This window comes from Podarcis vaucheri (assembly GCF_965113315.1).
Source record: "Podarcis vaucheri genome assembly, chromosome: 1".
NCBI classification, from domain to species: Eukaryota; Metazoa; Chordata; class Lepidosauria; order Squamata; family Lacertidae; genus Podarcis; species Podarcis vaucheri.
In genome coordinates this window covers 52,894,920-52,917,334 of record NC_138759.1, presented here as the reverse complement: position 1 = coordinate 52,917,334, position 22,415 = coordinate 52,894,920, and the positions used below count along the sequence as shown (strand labels likewise).

General features: G+C 44.1%; 1 protein-coding gene across 1 annotated transcript in view; it reads left to right on the top strand.

The window, feature by feature from the left end:
- CREB3L1 (cAMP responsive element binding protein 3 like 1) overlaps positions 1–16,638 on the top strand; it is a 78,720-nt gene extending 62,082 nt beyond the window's left edge. Inside the window, exons 7-12 of the mRNA XM_082225524.1 lie at positions 2,159–2,217; positions 6,448–6,516; positions 9,732–9,831; positions 10,871–10,991; positions 14,112–14,376; positions 15,119–16,638. Of these exons, the coding sequence (XP_082081650.1) occupies positions 2,159–2,217; positions 6,448–6,516; positions 9,732–9,831; positions 10,871–10,991; positions 14,112–14,376; positions 15,119–15,155 (651 nt within the window). The 3' untranslated portion in view covers positions 15,156–16,638. The remainder of the gene's footprint in view (positions 1–2,158; positions 2,218–6,447; positions 6,517–9,731; positions 9,832–10,870; positions 10,992–14,111; positions 14,377–15,118) is intronic.
- The last annotated feature ends 5,777 nt before the right edge of the window (positions 16,639–22,415 follow it).

The window sequence follows — 22,415 nt, the reverse complement described above, 5'->3', positions numbered from 1 at the left end:
GCCCATATAACTGAGAGAACCTCCTCTCCTGGAGCCTTGTGTTTGCACTGAGCCACGGTTTGGCCTAGTGTGATGGCAACACGTGGGCCTTCTAGCTGGAGAATTTGGAAAACTAGACACCCCTTCTTTCCCCTCTCCCCCCCTACATTCCTTTATTAATATATTTAAAAAGCTTTGAAGATCAGTATAAATGCACCATTCCATCAAAACTGTTTGCAGCATACTACCCATTCCCTTGTAACTTTGTGAGCATAATGGGCCTCTTGAGTGGTCAGTCTCATCAGCTAATTGCCCAGAAAGAGTTGTTTCTCACCCAGGTGAATGAGCAAGCAAATGTCTGTGGAGTGATATGAAATACTAACGGTGGATCCCCACTCAATGTAAGTTCCCATATTACGAGCCCACAGTATGCATTAGTCACCTGTTGTGACTCAGACAAAAATACATCCCACTTGGCCCAAGTGATTCAGCCACTTTGGGAAATTCTGATCCACAAAGAAGTTAAGTCATAGCCCTTGCTTGTAAGTTCGTTTGCATTCTGATCATAACATTTGATTCAGCAACATGTAAGTGTTTAAAACAGGATAGGGTGACCTCAAAAAACACTGTATCATGGCGTCCCAGGCAAGGTATCTTAGAGCAAATGTTTAGGGACAGGGCGCCAGTCCTATTAAAGTAAATAGCACAAGGAGAATGGTTCAAGTTCAATAACATTAATGTGGGCTGTCAGTTCAGTTTAATAGATCATATATGAAGTTGCCCTCCACTGAGTCAGTGTATTGCTCCATTTAGCCCAGTAATGCTTACTCTGGCTGTCAGGAGATCTCCAGCCCTGATAGAGGCATAATTTTTCAACTGGAAATTTCAGGAACTGAGTCTGGGAACTTTGGTGTGCAAAGCATGCGCTTAGCCACACAAACACACGAAGATCCTTTGCATACACCATCAGATCATTAGCCCACCTAGCTCTGTGCTCTGCTAGGGACAACCATCCAGGGTCTCAAGCAGAGGATTTTATTTATTACAGGGGATTGAATTTGTAACCGTATGCAGGCAAAGTGTGTGTACTCTACCTCTAGCCTTCCCAGATTGTGACACAGCAGCCAAGTTAGGGCTGATCAGCTGGGCTGATCAACTGGACAGAGTAGGAAACCTGAAGAGCACACCATACTTTTTAATGCATCTTTTCTTGGAAGACCTTCTGATTATGATTATGAAAATAGGCAATCGGGATATAAATTAATAAATTAATTGTTGTCGTGTGCATCTCCCCATGACCACAGTGGGCAAGTGACATAGAAGGAGCACAGAAAGCAGAAGTCCAGCTCACATGCAGTTCCCATTTCAGCTGGCGCAAGAACATGCGAAAGTGCTCTGGGGAGTTATGTAGTGACAGGAGGCCTGCCTCAGGGCCAAACTAGATATGACACAGAAAATCTATTTACAGGTTATCTTCTGTATATGTGTGTGTGCATGTCTGTGTGTGCGCGCGCGCATACACACACACAATTTTTAATTTAAAAGAGCAGCAGGGTTCTTATGTGAGATTGGGGCTGTGATGCTGGGAGAGGGGTTTTTAACTCTTTCCTCCCTTGCCATTCCCCCAATTTATATCACGCACAAGGTAACCATTGAAGGTTTTGTCCAGCAAAGGGAACAGCGCCTTGATGTGGGGTAGAAAGGGTTAACTCTCCCAAGTGCTGTGACCCTGATCCAAATTGGGCTTCTCCGTGGCTGCTTTTAAATTCTAAAAAACAACAACGAAATGTGGGTGATGCTGTTCACATAGCATTTAGTTTGACTTTGACCCCTTAGAACAGCCTTCCCTACCCATGTGCTTCCTAGATAATTATTATTATTGGAAGTTTTTAATGTTTAATGCTGTATTGTGTTTTTAATATTTGATTGGAAGCTGCCCAGAGTGGCTGGGGAAACCCAGCCAGATGGGCAGGGTATAAATAATAAATTTTTATTATAATTATTATATTAGCTGTTTTGGACCTCCCATCATCTTTGACCATTGGTCATGCTAGCTGGGGCTGATGGGAGTTGTAGTCCAAAACACCCAGAAGGTGCCAGGTTGGAGAGTTACTATATGGGAATTGTTCTTCAGGAGGTTACATTAGCATTTCTAACGTTGGTATTCCTCATTCCTTAGATTTCTGCACAGGAGAGTCGCAGGAAGAAGAAAGAATATGTGGAGTGTCTGGAGAAAAAGTATGTTCTTCTCTCTGAGCTTCCATGCTACATTAACTCTGGATTTGTAAGATCAGTAGTTTCTTTTGTACTTGGCAGCATCATGAGAATTACTGGAGCATTGTGACCCTCTTGCAGAAGTGGCACATTCTCTTAAGTCTCTTCCCTAATGCGTCTCTGCTTTAGGAAAGAGTCGTGCTGTTGACAAAGTCTTGAATGTAATGATTCAAGAAGTCCACCTGCTACCCAGAGAGTAAGATGCACATCTAATAAATAAATGCATGAAACGATATGTGCTTAACAATATCACTTAAATCGAACGTTTCACCATGTAACAATTATGTAAATGAAACTCGAGTGCCAAGGGAGAAAGATTGTTCTCCACCAGCCTGTTCAAAACCCCTTGAGCTTTTGGTGTGCTTTCCCAAGCACTGCAAATAGTTTAACAAAGATGGAAGGAGAAACCAGAGTTGTTATAGCACAAATTCCTTAGTTCCTGTTCCCATGAAAGGAATTTGCTGCTGGGTGAGATGTCCTTGAATCTGTGTCCTTGAATTCAATAACAAATGTGCTATTCTTTATGGATAGCCTGGTACCACCATCTCACTGGTCCTCATCCTTGAAAAAGGGAGTGGGAGGGAGAAGCGTGGATCAGTGAATGAGGCAGTAGCTTTTGTTACAATAAGCATCCATGAAGCTTACTGGATGACTTTGGGTTGATCACCATCTACTTAGCCTAACCTACTTCTCAGTTCCATAGTGAAGGTAAATGCAATTAGAATTGTAAAGAACTTTGTACATAGAAAAATGCTATATGGGAGATAACAATAGTTTCTTGCAACATGTTCTGCACAGTGGGCACCATGTAAAAACAGCAGGAATACTGTACACCTTGATGTTACCATTAATGGTTGCTTCTTATTGCATTTTGTTGTACCATATTTTTTGTCCCATAGGACGCTCCGTCCCATAGGATGCACCTAGTTTTTTGGGGGGGGGGAATAAAGGGGAAAAAAATCCCTTTATTTCCCCCCCAAAAGCAGGTCAGGGAAACAGAACCAGGTCGAGGAACAGCGGGATGGCGGCGCTGCGCCTCCCTGCTGTCCCCCAAGCAGGTGCCCCATGATATTCTTGTAAAGAAGCTGGTAAAATGCGGTCTTGACTATGCTACCACTCAGTGGATTTGTAACTGGCTGACTGACCGAACCCAAAGGGTGCTCATCAATGGTTCCTCTTCATCCTGGAGAAGAGTGACTAGTGGGGTGCCACAGGGTTCTGTCTTGGGCCCGGTCTTATTCAACATCTTTATCAACGACTTGGATGATGGACTCAAGGGCATCCTGATCAAATTTGCAGATGACACCAAACTGGGAGGGGTGGCTAACACCCCAGAGGACAGGATCACACTTCAAAACGACCTTGACAGATTAGAGAACTGGGCAAAAATAAACAAGATGAACTTTAACAGGGAGAAATGTAAAGTATTGCACTTGGGCAAAAAAAATGAGAGGCACAAATACAAGATGGGTGACACCTGGCTTGAGAGCAGTACATGTGAAAAGGATCTAGGAGTCTTGGTTGACCACAAACTTGACATGAGCCAACAGTGTGACGCGGCAGCTAAAAAAGCCAATGCAATTCTGGGCTGCATCAATAGGAGTATAGCATCTAGATCAAGGGAAGTAATAGTGCCACTGTATTCTGCTCTGGTCAGACCACACCTGGAGTACTGTGTCCAGTTCTGGGCACCACAATTCAAGAAGCACACTGACAAACTGGAACGTGTCCAGAGGAGGGCAACCAAAATGGTCAAAGGCCTGGAAACGATGCCTTATGAGGAACGGCTAAGGGAGCTGGGCATGTTTAGCCTGGAGAAGAGGAGGTTAAGGGGTGATATGATAGCCATGTTCAAATATATAAAAGGATGTCACATAGAGGAGGGAGAAAGGTTGTTTTCTGCTGCTCCGGAGAAGCGGACACGGAGCAATGGATCCAAACTACAAGAAAGAAGATTCCACCTAAACATTAGGAAGAACTTCCTGACAGTAAGAGCTGTTCGACAGTGGAATTTGCTGCCAAGGAGTGTGGTGGAGTCTCCTACTTTGGAGGTCTTTAAGCAGAGGCTTGACAACCATATGTCAGGAGTGCTCTGATGGTGTTTCCTGCTTGGCAGGGGGTTGGACTCGATGGCCCTCGTGGTCTCTTCCAACTCTATGATTCTATGATTCTAAGCTTGTGGGGCTGGCCGATGTCTGCCCCGCGCGAGGGGCGCTCTGCATCAGGGCACCCCCCCCCCCGCTGGGCAGCAGGCTGCTATCCGCAGCATGGGGAGCCTTGCGGGGAACTCCTGCAAGGTTACCCACGCTGCGGGTGTCTTCCTGAAGCCTGGAGAGCGAGAGGGGTCGGTGCGCACCAACCCCTCTCGCTCTCCAAGCTTCAGCAAAAGCCTGCATTCGCCCCATAGGACGCACCCAGATTTCCCCTTCATTTTTGGAGGGGAAAAGGTGCGTCCTATAGGGCGAAAAATACGGTACTTTTGTGAACGGCCTTGGATCCCCCACCCCCAATTGAAGGGTGGCATATAAAACTGAATAAGAAAATATAAAATTATACTTCCTACAAACAGAGCTTATTCAGCCCTGATTTCTGTGTTTACAGCTGCAGGATTGGTTTAAGGGATGCCATATGTCCTCTTTTTCCAGGACACACCCTCTTTTTCATGCATTTGTAAAATGAGAGTTGTCAAAGTGATTCATAGTTAAAAGTAGAAGTTGGCAAATGTCTCCTCCTTTTTTGCTCTTCAAAATATGGAAACTCAATATGCTCAAACTGTCTTGCCCTGGTGAGCAACCTGGCAACTGAATTCTGCACTAGCTGAAGTTTTGGAACTATCTTCAGAGGCAGCCCCAAGTATAATGCATTGCAGTAATCTAGGTCACCAGAGCATAGACAGGTGTTAGGCTATCCCTGCTCAGATATGGGTGCAGCTGAGCCACCAGCTGAAGCTGATGGAAGGCATTACGTGTCACTGAGGCCACCTGAGCCTCAAGCAACAGCAGTAGACTCAGAAGAACTCCAAAGCTATGTACCTGTTCCTTCAGAGGGAGTGCTATTTTATCAAGAGCAGACCACCTTCCATTCATCTTTTCTAGGGAACCACCAACTAATAATGCCTAAGTCTTATCTGGATTGGCTCTCATCCAGTCCATAACCAACACAAGACACATCCTCTGCCACCCCTGCAAATGTAAAGGAGAAGTAGAGCTGTGTGCCATCAGCATATTGCTGACAACGTACTCCAAAATTCTGGATGACCCCACTCAGTGGTTTCATGTAGATATTAAACAGCATAGGAGATGAAATCCAACCCTGAGGAACCCCACAATGAAGGCTCCATGGGGCCAAATAGCACCCCCCAAGCATCACCCTCTGGAAATGACCATTCAAGTAGGACTGGAACCACTGCAAAGCAGTGCTGCCCACCCTAAACCCAAACCCAGACAGCCACTCCAGAAGGATACCATGATTGATGGTATCAAAAGCTGCTGAGAAGTCAAGGAGAATTAACAGGGACATGTTTCTCATCTCTCTCCCAACAGAAGTAATCACACAGGGCAACCCAAGTAGTTTCTGTACCAAAACCAGGCCTAAAACGCCAATTGAAATGGATCTAGAAAATCAGTTCCCACCAAGAGTTAAAAAAAAGTGTTTCTTGTTATGCAAACAGCATCTAAGGGGAATTCTGAGCAGCCTTGGGACTGGAGTGGGAAAGGAAGGTTAACTCTCTCTCTCTCTCTCTCTCTCTCTCTCTCTCTCTCCCAGTCTTGATAAAATTGCCTTTCCAAATATGTTATTTGCATTTCAAGGATCTCCAGAGTGGCACCAGTGCAGCTTCTCTTGAAATGCAAATAGCAGCAGCAGGGCTATATGCACCTGAAAGTAAATCCTGTTGAACCTAAAGGGGGGGTTACTTATGAGTAGGCACGTGTAGGATTGCGATGTCAGAGAAGCTATTTTGTCAGGACCATTATAGGGACAGAAGGAGTTAAAGTCCCCATCCCCCCACTCTAACAGTTTAGGGACTTCTGAAGCTTCCTTGCTGCTGTTATTTACATCACAAAACTGTGAATGTTAACTGCAATTCATTGCTGCATCTAGGTTGGCTCTTAAGGATGAGATTTTGGAGGTGGGTGTGGATCAGGCTGATGGATTGCTTTATTTTTAAAACAGGGCTTGTTTTTACTTCTCCAGGGTTGAAAGTTATACATCTGAGAACAATGAACTGTGGAAAAAAGTAGAGACCTTAGAAAATGCAAACAGGTGAGGAGAACCCACATTTGATCTTTGACGGAAGGATGGTGCCAAGCAAAGGGAGGTCAGGGGAAGGCTGGGAACAAAAAGAGAAGAGATTTCTTGGCCTACCCCGAAGTATAACTTTTTCATTTTTCCAGCAGCAGCAGCTAGTCAGCTGGGTTTGGTTAGCAAATGAGGAATGTTTGTGTTATGACAGCCAGGAAGGAACTTTTGACAGATGGAGGTGCAGATGGGGGCACCTCTGAGTGGACCATTTCCTGCCTCTCTCTCAGTAGCCTGCCTGGCCTTGGGACCAACAGGCTGACAGCTGAAGTGAAATTAATCGTAGATTGGTTTCTAGGGAGAGTGCTTGCCAAGGTCAGGTAGGTATAAGCCGGAATCATTATCCCGGGAAGCCTTCTATATAGTCAAGGGTGAGGAACAGGCCATGGTGAACATGAGTCAGCGACCAGGATGAGGGTTAAATGGGGCTGAGGTGAAGGGAGCAAGGAAGTCAGTCCTGGCTCAGTCACTGAAGTTCACCAGCCAAATGTGCAGATTAGAACTTGATCTTTTGGAAGGGTTTTATGGGGGGGGGAGGCAAAAAACACAACCAGCTGAGCTCAGAGCCAATCAAGATGCCTGAAGGAAAAGGGGACTGTGTGGTGTTCTACTTCCCCCCCAGGCCTTCTATGCTGACTGAGTGGTTGAGGTCCTGGCCTTTGGTTACATTAAATGAAACTCTCTTCTATGTTCTTTGAGGTGCGGAGAGTGTTACCTAGAGACACAAAAGCTTAGAAAAGAGTCTAGCAGCTACATGAGGAGCAGTTTTAGGGGAGTTCTTATGGCAGGCCTGTTAGCAACAAATAGGCTGGGAACAGAATGCTAAACTGCTGCCCTCATAGGCCACATCTGCATGTAAAGCACATGGCTTTCTCTTAAGAATCCTGGGAACAGTAGGTCTGAGAGGGGGAAAGTACAGTTCCTGGGATTCTTTGGCGGAATTCATGTGCTTAAAATATGTGGTGTGGATGTGATAGCTCCTTAGTCCAACAGACTGACACCAGCTTGTGCATTTCCCCCTCTGTTCATAATCTGGGGGAGAGTTGTCTCTGTACGGTTCTGGTTTAGGTTTTGGTGTGGTGCCACCCCCTCCAAGGCATCACACTTGCCATAACAAAGAAGCAGATATCGCCTCTTGCCGTGAGCTGGGCTTCTGCCTGAAGAATCCTTGAGGCCCCCTTATTCCCGTCTGGCAGAATCTCTGTCCAAGGAATTTGTTTCCTTTGATGCTTATGGAGAAGACAAAATATCCGCTTCATGTAGCAACGGGAGAAGACAACAGGAGGGACCGGGAGTTTTGCCTAGCCTCCCATGAAGGGCCAAAACAAAACAAAGTCACAGCACATAAAACATATGCAAAAGACAGCAGGTTTCGGGGCAACACCTTCACATCCTAAACTAGGCTACTGTGCTCTAGTTTCACTCTTTTTCTCCATGCATGCCCACAGGCTGGGGTCACATGAATAGCTTTTTCAGCTTTACAAATGTATTATCCACACCAAGAGGTGCTGAGAAGGAAGAAGGACCCAGGAGTACAGATTTTTCTTTATAGAGGATTAACTTTCTGTCAGGGGAAGACAATGTGGTGCCATCAAGATATTCTGGATAACAGCTCCCATCATCTCCAGCATAGCTAGCAGTCAGGAATGATGGGAGTTGTGATCCACAACATCCAAAGGGAACTACATTGGCTACTCCTGGTCTAGGTGAGCAATGCAGAAACATGATCTGGTCTTCTCTTTCCAGCATTCCTGTTAGTCACAAACAGTATGGGCTTACTTGCCCTCTGAAATGCACCCAAGTTTCATCTGTGGGCAGAATTAAGGCATTCCTTTGTGAGCAGCCTATGTATGAATAGTGCAGGAATAAAGCACCTCTAGAGGAGCTTCCCAGAATGGTTTGCTTAATGTCCTTTGTAATCAGCCTTAGATGCTGCCTTTCCAGGCTCTTCCCATCAGGCACAGAGCTTTCTGTAATCTGCAAGACTTCAACCAAATGGGGGAAACTATCATCAGTGACCCTGTTATCCAGGACCTATCCCCTCACTTAATCTTGCCAGCACACTTGACCTTGCACTTGAGCTCCCTGCCCTCATTCAGAGACTCTTTGTCACACTCATTTCCTTTGATTGCCTAACAGCAGCTTCTGACCCTACCTTTGTGGCTTGATGCTGCTCCCTAGAGACCCTGGAAGTGTTGAGCATATTCTCGGCTTCTCAGTAGCTAAAGTAGCTAGCTATGTTGGTGGTTGGTGACTGCCATCTGCTGGGCAATTTATGAACCCTTGTGTTCAGTTTATGAACCCTTTCTCCCATGAATTCTGGAGTTCCGTTTATTGTTGGTTGTATTTGGAATAATAGATCTCCCCCACCCTGCCCCCTCCCGTCTCACTCTTCCTTCCTCTCCTGTTTATGTGCATCAAAGCAGTTATTCTGAAATGGTTCCCAGGTCTACGTACTCTAATCCAGCTCTAGTCTGAATCCATGGTTCACTATGTGCAGCAGTAATTACGCCACCGCCCCAAAACTGTTCACACTGTTCTTTTAAAAGATAGCAGCTACTGGAAAAATAAACAACCCCAGCATTATACCTATGGACAAATGAGGTTTTCAGGCATTAATCCCAAAGGATATCAACATTTTTGGGGTTTAACAAAAATAGGCAAATGTGCAAAACCTACCATGGTAGAGCAGTTTGTAAGATAGTCTCCATGTTGAAAGGGTCTGTAAATAGGTAGCATTAGCTAAAGAAGCATCTTATTTGCATGACTTGTTCATATAAGTATTCTTCTGACATGCTTACATCTTCAGCAGAACATTTAATTGATTTTTACATTTCACATCTTACATTGTGAATATACAGCATAGCTGTCAACTTTCCCCCTTTTTTAAGGGAAATCCTATTTGGAGTAAGGGAATTTCCCTTTTTAAAAAAGGGAAACATTGACAACTATGATATACAGTAGTATTTCTGGAAAAAAGAACATTGAAAGTATTAAGCTCAGGGTGAATCACCCTGAGACCTCCAGGTATAGGGCGGTATATAAAGTCAATAAATAATAACAATAAATAATAATTAAGTTTCTGAATTTGTAATGTCTTTGGATTTCTTTCTGTTTCTTTCTTTCTCTGATTATTTTTAAACAGTTTCTTTTAAATGTAAAAAATTGCTCTCTCATAGGACTCTCCTCCAGCAACTACAAAAGCTGCAAGCTCTGGTAGCAGGGAAAGTTTCTAGGCCATATAAAATGGCTTCCACACAGACAGGGACCTGCTTGATGGTAAGGTCTGCATGCTATCCATTCCTTGGTTACTTAAGCTTGATTTCTTCGTTATGTACATATATCTCATTTTCCCCCCAGGTGGTCTTGGACTTGGACAGTGTTTAGGCCAGATTTGTAGTTTCCCTCCCCCAGACAAACCCAAGAGTGGTAATCCAAGAAGAAACATTTGTTACAGTTCATGTTTTGTTTGGAGTGAGACAAATCACAAGTCCTGCCGGGGGGACGGGGAGGTGTCAGCCTTCTATGGGCAAGAATGACATGTTCTAGTTTAGTGGTCTCTGAATTTTGTTTCTCCTACTTTTCTTCTAAATGTGGTTAAAGTGTCTGTTTAGGACCAGGGACATCCAGTTTCAATTCCCACTCAGCCACTAAGCTCACATTGGACCAATTACTTTTTCTCTGCCTATTCTACCTCACAGGGTTGTTGTGAGAATAACCGGGGGTGGGAGGGTCATGTATGCAGCCCAGAGCTCATTGGAGGAAAGGCAGAACAGACATGGAGTAAATAATTTGTTTTAAAACCTGAATGTAATACTTACATTCAGATGTCAGGTGGTTTGGTTTGCTTGCAAGTATCATAATGGCATTTGGGATTTTAATGGAATAAGTACAGTGGTACCCTGGTTTACAACCATAATCCGTTCTGGAGGTCCGTTTGTAAACCAAAACAGGTTGTAACCCAAGGCGCGCTTTCGCCAATGGGGCCTCCAAAAAAATTTATTCGTAATCCCCCAAAAATGGGTTGTAATCCAAAATAAGGTTGCAAACCAGCACACACACTTCCGGGTTTGACGTGTTTGTAATCCAAAATGTATGCAAACCAAGACATATGCAAACCAAGGTACCACTGTACACACATCTAAACTAAATACTAAAGTAAGTATGTGCTTAGTAACTGAATTCTGTTGATTTTCACCGTACTGTAATAGTTTATGATTTCCTTCTTTTCTCCTCAGTTGACCTGTGTGAACTCATGTACATATCCACACCCTGTTTGTTGACTGCACTGACTATTTCTGCCATATCTGCTCCACAGGTCCTCGTTTTGTGCTTTGTTCTGGTTCTGGGCTCCCTAATGCCGTGTCTCCCAGAATTCTCTTCAGCATCGCAGACAGTAAAAACAGCTCCAACGTCAGACATATACACAGCCAGTAAAAGTGAGTCACATGTGATCTAATTGTTACTAAAGCCCTCTTGAAGAGCCAGAACTACCCCAAGTCACTGCTGAATCCAGCCAGCCACTTCCTCAAATGGTGCAGATTATCCTTCTGTCTTAATGGTAGCTCTAGCCAAGGCTGCATATGTACCATTCATCTAAAGCACATGACTTCTTCCAAGGAATCCTGGGAACTGTAGTTTAAGGATGCTGGGAATTATAGGCTTGTGAAAGGCAAACTACTGCTCCCAGGATTTTTTTGGTGGAGACGAGCTTTAAATGTATGGTGTGTACACAGCCAGTCTTGTCCCTGTGGTTTGTTTTATTCACAAGAGTGTATCATTTGAACAAAGCAGTGTTTCCCAAGCTAATAATAATAATAATAATAATAATAATAATAATAATAATAATAATATCCATATTGTCATTGCCCCCTCTCGGGGACAACGAAATTACTTGGGTCTCCCACTGTTTTTGGACTACAATTCCTATCATTCCTGACCACTGGTCTTGCTAGCCACGGATGATGGGAGTTGTAGTCCAAAAACAGCTGATGGCTCAAGTTTGGGAAACACGGATTAGAGTGATGCATTGCTCTTGTTTCCTGAGTGACCTTTCCTCCAGAGCTGCTTGCTCCAGTTTATTCTTTACATGGTCCTATGGCCTAGCTGTACAGTAAAGCCTCATTTGCCTTTTAAAGGATTCATTCTCCTTCTCTTCCTCATAGATGCTTCTTCTCCTGTTCCTCCCACCATGGGAAGTAAACCAATTAGCGAGGAAGTCTCCCTGACCTTGGAAGATAAAACCCAAATTCAAATAAACATGTGATCTTCCAGTTCATTTGTTCACTCTCAGCCTGCCTTTAAAATTGTGCCGAGAGTTATTAGGAGACTCCTACTCACAAAGCTGCAACCCCCAGAGGTCTCTGGGAAGAGACATTGCTTGTTAAACCACTCTGAGAATTGTAGCTCTGGAGGGGAATAGGGGGTCCCCTGATAACCCTCTGCACCCTTAACAAACTACATTTCCCAGGATTCTTTGGGGGAAGCCATGATGGTTTAAAGTGGTGTGATACTGCTTTAAAGTGCAAATGGGGCCTATATCTGTCACTCCAACTCAGCCCTCTGATCTAAAATCCTTCTTTGGGCTAATGAGTCTCCTTAACACACACGGCAAGACAAGCTGGAAACAAGGGCCTGGCTCCCACATAAGCCTGTGGGCTGTGCCACTTTAGATTGTACAAGGAGTGTACTTGGGAGGGGGATTGATATTATGGAATGCTTCTCCATTTTTTAAAAAAGTCCTGTAAATAGAGAGCTAGCTTGCCAAGGAGAAACACAGGCAGCTGCCTTGTACCCGGTCAGCCTCATTGTCCATTCAGCCCTCACATTAGGCAGCTTCCTTTGTTACTCCCTGACCACGCTAGCTTTCTCCTTCATACAAATTTCCTCTTTGTGGAAAATTAGATGTCATGGAAAAGGGAGCACATATTTTGCCTGCTTAAAGTCCCTAATGTAGCAAAGTCAGCCATAAACCTGACAGTATCAATATTTATCAGCCTAATCTATCACAGAGGGATATTGTGATTCCCTACTGGTGCCAGGGAGTCTTGTATGCTGCTCTTAGCTCATTGGGAAAGGATGGGGGAAATATTAAATAAGTACATAAGAATTATTTATTCCGTTGAGGCCTCACCTCCAGTCTGAAATGCTACAGTCCAGACACTGGCTTACCAACCTATCTGCTGTTCATGAGGACTAGGTCTAAGTGCTTCCTCATCTCAACTGAGCTGGCATTTTGAAATGGAGGGGATTTAAAATCTCCAATAACTTCCTAATAGCTGGTACCCTTTTGTTGGGTACAGCCATAGGCAGGATGGTCTGCTTTAAAGCCTGGCAGCACGGAGGCCACAACCAGACCTAAGTTGTTTGTTTGTGGCTCAGCCAACACTCAGTAGGGAGGCAGCTGCAATGTGTATATTGGCCCTTGGGTAGCAAGACCAGCTGAAAGCCTTGAAGGGAGGAAGAATAGCGCTCTCTCTCTCTCTCTCTCTCTCTCAGAACAGATGGCCTGTTTTAAAGCCCTCAAGCAGTTGGGATAGTCTGTTTTATAGCCTCAGTGGCAGTTTTAGTAGTGCTTTTTCCTTATTGCTTTTGTATCCCAACCATCCCTTAAAAAGCTGGAACAACATATGTAGGCTTCCCATTCAAACACTGATCAGGCTCAGCTCTGTTTAAATACAGGCATGGGGTGGTGCAGAGGAAGGACTTTGTTTGCTCCTTAAAGCACAGATGTCATGTTCAAAGGTGCTGCCTTTCGCTGCACATTCTTGGCCCAAACAAAGCAGCAGCCTATAAATCACAGCTTCTGTGTGGCAACTTCACTCTGTAGCAGCCACCAAGAATCTCTGGTATTGGCCTGGTATATTCTACATATAACATCCACATGGAAGTAACACTGCACATCATGACCACAGTGTGAAGAAGTTGTCACCATAAGGTGTTGTTTTGCAGAAACTTATTTGGAAGGCCTGCAATATGCAGATTTGGTCCCAACTCTAGTGTCAAAGGGTTCCGCTAGTGGCCAGAAAACATTTTCACATAGTTTTGGGATGTATTATGATCACATGACACCATTTTATGAAAAATAAATGTTGGGTTCCACAGCTGGATTTTAGGAAGAAGTGTTTTTGTTTCTTTGTCCCGAAATAATGGGACCTGAAGTTGAACTATATGGGTCTCCTATGAAAACACGCCCACTGAATTCACTCTAGTGAATAATATTGGGCAGGTATCCGACAATTAAGTTTTCTTACAGTTGTCACTTTTTTCTGGCCTGGTTTTTTAGCCTCCAAGAACTGCATGACAGGCAGTGCAGCTTTTACTCCTATGGAGATGCAGCAGATGAATGCCTCACCTGCTAGATTTCTGCTTTCTGTGTAGCTGCTGAGAACAAGCAGGGGAGAGAATGCAAAGCCTTGCAATAAGTTTGTGTGTGATGGTCAAGGTGTCTCTATATTCTGTGACTGGCTTTATCTACATGCCTTGGCACATGGCAGTGGGCTGGGAACAGCCTCATGATGTTCCTGTTCTCAGCCCTTAACAAAACTCTCCCTTTTCAGTTCAGTCACGGCACCTTCTGTTCTACGATGAGCATGGGGGCTCCCTCGAGGAAGGCTACAGCTCCTTCATGTCTGTGGAGCATCCTGACAAGTGGGAAGCTGACCAACGCCAAAGCGAAGAACAGCGACCTCAGGAGCATGTTCACAGCCCCCTGGCTGTGGCCCACGAAACAGCCAAATACCTGCACAAGGCCCACCAAGAGGGGCCAGATCAGAACCAGACCAGCTCAGCTCTCACTAATCCCAAGAAGCAATTCCAGGAGAGGTAAGCAGGTGTGGGGCTTTCTTCTCTTTTCAGCTCATACCAGCTATATTCCATCTCCGAAGTGCAACGTGGGGTCTAAGCAGGGTTGCCAACTTTAAAGCAAACCACTAACCACTACTCCTGTGCTTTTAACAGATCTGCAGGTGTCAGCCACTCATGGTGTTTATTTCCATGCCATAACATCACTGCTGATTGCAGTCTTCAAGAGTCACAAGGGCAGGCTGTGTTTTCTCTTCTCTGTTTGCAACCACCAACCTAAAGTTTCTGATCCTTCCCTGAGACCTCTTGTGTGCACAGCATAAACTCTTAACTCTGAGCTATGTTCCAGGGTTTTCCAAACTTGGGTCTCAAGCTGTTTTTGGACTACAAGCTACCAGGGATGATGGGGACTGTAGTCCAAAAGCAGCTGGAGACCCAAGTTTGGGAAAACTTGGTCCAGGCAAAGAGAACCCCACCCCACTCAACTGACAGTGAGAAATAAGGAAATAGGAGAATCTTCCGAGGAACCTCACCAGCCAACCTGAAAAATAGAACAAATGATTTTGTGTTATATCTGTGCTTGTTTTGAGTCCCAGTTCTGGGGGGAAAGTGGGATAGAAATATATAAAATGATGTTGTTGTTGATGATGATGATTATAATGAGGAGGAGGCAGCAACAGAGCAGTTATCAGAGGCCAGAGTTGAGAAATAAATAGCAGGTGACAAAATGACTGACTGGTACTTTCTTTCTTTCTTTCTGCAGAGACAGAATCTCCAGTGATGCAGCTGAATACTTGTAGCAGCTGCCAACCCTCAAGGCCTCTTCCGTCTGGATGTAGGATCCTTTAGTAGATGCCTGGTTAAGGCTGCAATTCCATGCATGTTTACCTGGGAGTATGTCCCATTGAACTTGGTGGGACTAACTCCTGAGTAAGCATGTGCAGGATTACACTGTAAGGGGCGTGGGTTGCAACCCTAAACACACTTACTAGGGGAGAAGGTCCATTGGACTTCCTTCTGCATAAACATGCATAGGATTGCACAGCACATGGGAGAGGATGTTCCATTTAGACATCTCCAAATTGGCCCTGAGTTCCGCCTCTTATACACTTGATTCCCAGTGTCAAAATTGCATTCCCCACAATCAGGGATAGCGTCTGGCAACTTGGACAGAAGCCTCAGTCAGCCCTCTAATTTACCCCCACTCACTATCACCATGGCCACTGGTTATGTTCTTTCCTCTCTCTGCAATATGTCACCAAAAGTTACCAACTTCCTGGCACACAAATCTGTACTATATAATTTTTTCCCAGCTCTGTCTGTCTCCGTGTCAGAAAAAGCTTAATTTCTACTTTGTGACTTATTTTTACATAGTTACATTTAAAAAAAATAAAAGAATTCAAAGGAAGAGACATATTACAGTTAAATGTTCAGATAAGAGAAAAAGAAAAACATTCTTCAAAGGAGGCTTTCCCCCCATTAAACATTAAGCAAAGTTCACAAAGCACCCCCATGAATCAGTTCCTCTGTGATGAGGAACACACTTGCCTTATCCCAGTTCTTGACCCTCTTTGCAGACAGTCTTTTCATTCAATTTTCTCTAGACAAGCCACCTCAAGGACTTTTCCTTTTACCTATGATTTCCCCCTTTAAAACATGAGACTGAAGAGATGGTAGGGACAAGTGTATGTTCCTTGCTTGCCCCCATTCATTGAATGTTTCCTGGTGACATTTGGGACAAATGTAAAAGTCAGCAAGCTGCAGCCATGGCTTTCCTTTCCAAAGTTTATGTAGGGATGGAGAGATCCTTCAGAACAATTCTTCTCCAGTCAAGTCCACCAGGGACCAACACATACCACTGCAGCCTCCCCACCCCACCCCTAAAACACCCTTCTCTGTCCCAACCCAAAACCAGCATAAAGAACCACTGTTCCATAGTTAGACATGCTCCTGGGCATAGTCCATGCGTGCCTCAAGTTCACATGGTTGTACAGAGACCAAAAGCAGAAATTGTTTGTACATAATGAACCTTATTTTGTATTATTGCCAATCCCTTAAGATATTGTATTTTGGAGACTCTCAGATCCTATTTTCTGTATTGTATTTTATTAAGAGTTATTGCGAGCTTGGCCTCTATGAACTTCCTCTCTTTGCAGGTCACTGTTTCCTCTTAGTCTAGCAGCTGTTGTTTGCCTAGTTTTCTTTTAAAATATATCACTCTTTTCCTCCTGTTACTAGCTCTGCAATTGCTTTGGAGCAGCAAAATTAAAAAAAAAAGATGCAGCATCAGCTCTGTTGTTCAGATTCTTCATTATTTAATTGAGGGGTTATTAATTTAGCAAATCTCAGTGCAAGTGTAGGCCTGCCATCACTCACCGAATAATAGCTGTGCTCTCCCTTTGTGAGCAGAGGTCTCTGAGCCGAGCAGTGTTTCTCTGAGGGCTTATACAGAAATGTTAATTACTGAGAAATGATGACAGCAGCTTCCCTCCTAGATCTATCATTCTGATAGCAATACCCCGGTAGCTATTGTATTATAATAATATAATTATAATATAATATACTTATAATATAATAGATGAGGAAGAAATCTTGTTGCATGGGGACTATCCTTGCTGGTAGGAGAAAAGCATATTTGCTTTTCAAAACAAGCAAATAAAAGATGTGCTATTATTAAATTTGCACATCGCTCTATACTCAGGGCGGTTCACAGCACAAAAAAGCACAATGTAAAAAAAGAAAAAGAAAAGACATAATACAGTGGTATCTCAGGTTAAGTACTTAATTCATTCCGGAGGTCCATACTTAACCTGAAACTGTTCTTAACCTGAAGCACCACTTTAGCTAATGGGGCCTCCTGCTGCCGCCGCGCCGCCGGAGCACGATTTCTGTTCTCATCCTGAAGCAAAGTTCTTAACCTGAGGTACTATTTCTGGGTTAGTGGAGTCTGTAACCTGAAGCATATGTAACCTGAAGCGTATGTAACCCAAGGTACCACTGTACTGTAAAAACAAAGCAAATTCCAGGCTCCTGGCAATGGCAGCTGCATGACCTGGAGGGAACACCTATGTCTTCCTCAAGACTAATTGCAAATACAAAGCAATTTCTCAAGGAAATCAAATGTGTCTAACCTACCTCACAGGATTGTTGTGAGAATAAAATGTGGAGGGAGGAATCCAACATACACAGGAGTTCTAAAAGCCCAATAGATGTCCTAAAGGCTGTGACCTTTGAAAGGTCTTCTCTGAAAATGCACTACTTCAGCCCAGGGGTGAGGGGTCTCAGCCTATGGGCCAAACGGGCCCTCAAGGTCTCTCTATGCAGCCCTTGGGACTCATTCCCAGGCCACTCCTGCTATGCAGCCATACCAGCTAGTCCCATTTCACTTCCTCCGAGAGTGTTTCTGCCTGACTGGAATGTGTCTTTGAACCCGAATAATGCCTCTTGCTTGCTTGTCTGGATGGAGGAGAAGCAGAGCTGTACAAAGGTAACAGTGATATTTGCTCTGCCTCTTTTGCCTTTGGGCCCATGCACCAATGGGATGTGGCTCTCAGGACTGGAAAAGTTCCCCTCCTCTGGTTTAGCCAGATTCCATCAGAGCCTTGGGACTATTAGACTGCGAACATGTACATGTAAGTAAGGACCCACGGAGCCTACGTCAAAATATTCCAATAGTCTTCCAGCACTACACCCACCCAGTAAGCTAAAAATATAGTCCTGGAGAAATTACTTGGTTTTTCCACTGTAAAATGTGAACAAACTCTTAGGGGAAATATATAGACTATTTTCATAAGCAGCAATCAAACTACTGGGTTTAATGTATATTAATCTGCATTTGTTGCTCACATTAAAACCTCCGGCAGCTAGAATGACTGTTCACTCTTGAAATGGCCCCCTTCCACTTTCCATTCTGCAATAACAAATACTCATGACATCAAGGGAAAGCTTTTACAGAGGAGAGTTCCACATGCTTGTCAGACCTCTGTCACCTATGGGAAACTATCGTTTTCAGACATGGGTGGTGAGTGTACTTTATATCTGCTGTGTGTACGTAGGATGAAGCCTCAGCTTTGGAAGCACTTCCTGTTTGGTCCTGTAGTGCAGCAGCTCCCAAACTTTTTGGTGTAGTGACCCCCAAGTCCAAATGTACTTGCTTTGCTGACCTATCGGTTTATTGACACATGAATTTTGGGACCTTAGGTCTTCAGCAGCTGTCAGTTTCGCCCTTGTCTCCTGCTTGTAGGCTTCTCAGTGATATGTGGTTGACCATAGCAGAAAAAGGGGTGCTGGACCAAACATGCCTTTGGTCTGATCCAAGCGGAATCTTTTTTCTATTTTGACATTTTTAAAATGAGAGAAGCTGCATTCTTTACAGATTGCTGAGAAGGTGCAACTGGGATGCTACTTTCCAGGGCTGGCCTGAGACACAGAGCACATGCAGATTGTCAGGTGTGATTCAGTGATAAATTCAGTTCATGCAAGTAGAATTGATTTGGAGTCCCTGCACAACAAATGGGCTTTCCCCCAAGACTGGTTTTTTTGCAGTAAGGAAAGTAATGGGGAAATGTCCTGGAAAGTATGGAATAACACTTGTTTGACACAACGTCTAACCTCACCATAAACAAAACAGAGTGAATGCCCAGTAAACTGGTTCTCTGAAAGTGTCAATTTCTCTGCCTGATGCAGAACAAAAAAATGATCCTACTTCTGCGCAGGTCAAGGTCCAGAATCCCCAAGGCCAGTCAAGTTATATTGGCACTTGAGGCAGATAATTCACCAAGTGGCTCTCAGCTTCCTTGGTGCTAAAAGTCCAATAAAAATAAAAATAATGGGTAATTTGCTGCCCTTTCATAACAGGCCCATGGCAGCCTCCTTTCTTTACCTAATGGTTTTGCCAGGCCTCCTGCTTTCTGTGGCATCCCTGTCGTCATGGTAGCAAGTTCTGGTTTATAGGATTGCTCTTTCAATCTGCTTAATTTATTGTAGGCAGACCTGGATGCACTTTTCTTTTGAGAGCAAAAAACTTCCAAATCATAAAGGCTGTTCTGTCATTTCACACACAGCTCCATGTGCTTGCTTACCATAATTTTGTGTAACTGGGGGGGGGGGACGGGACGGGGACTTCAACAATGGGTACCTATTAGGCACTGCATCATACTTTTAACAAAGGGTTGCACTTCAGATGAAGCCTTCTCTGCTCCTCTACCACGAGGGCTACATTTCCTTGCCGAGCTCTATGCCATTTACTGCAGATACAGCCCCCAGGTGGGTGTATCATTCTTCCCTAACATACTGAGGAGGAAATGGGTAGGCAGGCGATCTGCACTAGGCACTGATGCCTTTGTCAAAGGAAAAAAGAGTTGGCTTTTATTTCTGTGCAGCGCAGATACGATGTGAAAGTGGAGTGATGATTTCTATTTAAAGAAATAGCTCTGGTTACTTGGGAACCCTTCTGTCAAGAGAGCAGGGACCCAAAGCTCATTGCTGTCTCCTTGGTATCACTGCAACTAAATTTACTTTTGCTCACCCTGGGTCTTGGTTTGCCCCAATACAGGCTCCCGTGACAGGGTGATAACAGTGTTGGCACTAGTTCTGACACACATACATATACAGTGGTACCTCAGGTTACAGACGCTTCAGGTTACAGACTCCGCTAACCCAGAAATAGTACCTTGGGTTAAGAACTTTGCTTCAGGATGAGAACAGAAATCGCACGGTGGTGGAGCGGCGGCAGCAGGAAGCCCCATTAGCTAAAGTGGTACCTCAGGTTAATAACAACTTCAGGTTAAGAACACACTTCTGGAATGAATGAAGTTCTTAACCCAAGGTACCACTGTATACAAAGAATAATCTAAATTTCCATGCTTACAGGTATTGCTCATGTACTTGCAATTTGCATCAAGCTTGCCACTGGTCAGTTGTTTTTGTGCCTTAAAACACTGGTAGGGCTTGTTGAGTTCTCTGTCCCAATTCAGATCCAATTTGGTTCATACCCCCACTCACATACAATTACAGTGGTACCTCTGGTTAAGAACTTAATTCGTTCTGGAGGTCCGCTCTTAACCTGAAACTGTTATTAACCTGAGGTATCACTTTAGCTAATGGGGCCTCCAGCTGCTGCGTGATTTCTGTTCTCATCCTGAAGCAAAGTTCTTAACCTGAGGTACTATTTCTGGGTTAGTGGAGTCTGTAACCTGAAGTGCCTGTAACCTGAAGTGTCTGTAACACGAGGTACCACTGTACTAATCTCAACAATCTCCTAGGTACATATACCAAAAGACCAACATACTGAAGCCAAAACCAGATTTAATCTAGGGTTCCACCAGCCCCCCAAAACCTCATCCCATTCACCAAACATTCCTTCACACAGAGTTTTTGTGCATAGTTGAGGAGCCAAGCTCTCACCCCAATTATCAACCCCCTTTTCTGAGCTCCCAGCTGAGAAGTGGTCAGACTCCAGTGTTTTCCCCAACTGTTCTATGTCCTCACCCCCCCCTCCCAGATCCTTTATGGGAAACTATGATAATGAAAGCAGCAGAAAACAGATCTATGTTTCTCATCAAGGAAAAGTTTGTGTCAGGAAAGCTGTAGGGGGAAATACTCTGTCTTAGTAACCTCAAGACTTGATTACTGCAATGCACTGTATGTGGGGCTGCCCTTGAGCTTGATCTGGAAGGAGCAGTTAGTGCAAAATGCTATCAGCAGAGGAATGTTGTTATGGCATGGAGATCAGCAGTGTTGCTGTTAAAGGCACAACAGCAGAGTAAAAAACATATCTGTATATTTAAAAGCACAAGAGCAGGTCATCAAACCTAGCTCAGCAGGCAACTCTTGTTATTTAAGAATTAAACAGTGAATGTCATGTAGCAGAGCAATTTACTCTTTAGTTGCCTTGCCTACAACCACTTTGCTTGTCACCTCCACTTTGCAAAGCTCTCCTGATGTATTAAGACATTTTTATTAGTCTTTAGGAAGGGCTTTTGACAGTAGTTTATAGTGAAGGTCCTGAAGGCTGGAAACAGAAAATCATATTGCTTTCCTCTAAAATATTGCAAAAAAAATATGATGGAGGCATGATCGATTGTGGTGTCTACACTCAGCTCACTAGCACCTCTGACCAAGAGGTTTTGCAGGGTTTGGTACTGTATCAAAAATGTATTTATTCCTTTTCTTATAAAATTATATATATTGTCTCATGATAATATCTAAGCAGTTTACATAAAAATAATAAAATACAGCAAAATTTGATAAAAATGTCCTAAAAACTAGATGCCAACAAAATGCAACAGTTTATCACAAATAAAACTGAGTCATGTACAGAACAAAATAATAAAAATTTAGAGTCCGAGTCCTGGAAAGCTTGAGTAAATGTATTTTAAGGTGTTTGAAGGTCGCTACTGCCCCCACCTCAGTGGCTCAGAGTGCCTTCCATCAGCTTCCTCTGGTGGTCCTGCTGCGCCCCCATCTGGGCAGGAATAGCCTATGCTTTGGTAACCTCTAGGTTAGGCTGCAACACACTACCTTATATGTGGGGTTTCCTCTTAAGAGGGCTTGGGAACTTCAGCTGCTGCAGAATTCAGCAGCCAGGTTGCTCAATGGGGCAAGGAAGTTTGAGCATAAGAATGCCAACCCTGGCCCAACTGCACTGGCTGCCAATCAGTTTCCGAGCCCAATTCAAAGTCAAAGCTTTAAACAGCTCAGGACTGCAATACTTCAAGGACTGCCTCTCCCCATATGAACCAACCCAAACTCAGTGATCATCATCTGAGGCCCTTCTTCGTGTGCCTCCTCCTCGAGAAGTCCAGTGGGTGGCAACATGAGAACGGGGCCTTTTCTGCAGTGGCTCCCTGTGGAATGCTCTCCCAAAGGATCCTTGCCCAATGCCTTCATTATATATATCTTTAGGCACCAGGCAAAAACAGTCCTCTTCTTTCAGGCCTTTGGTTGATTAAACAATCAATGGCCTTTTAAACTATGTGTAGTGGGTATTGTTTTTATTTGATATTATGGTATGTGCTTTTGTGGTTTTATATTGTAGGGTGGTATTGAAATTTTAATAA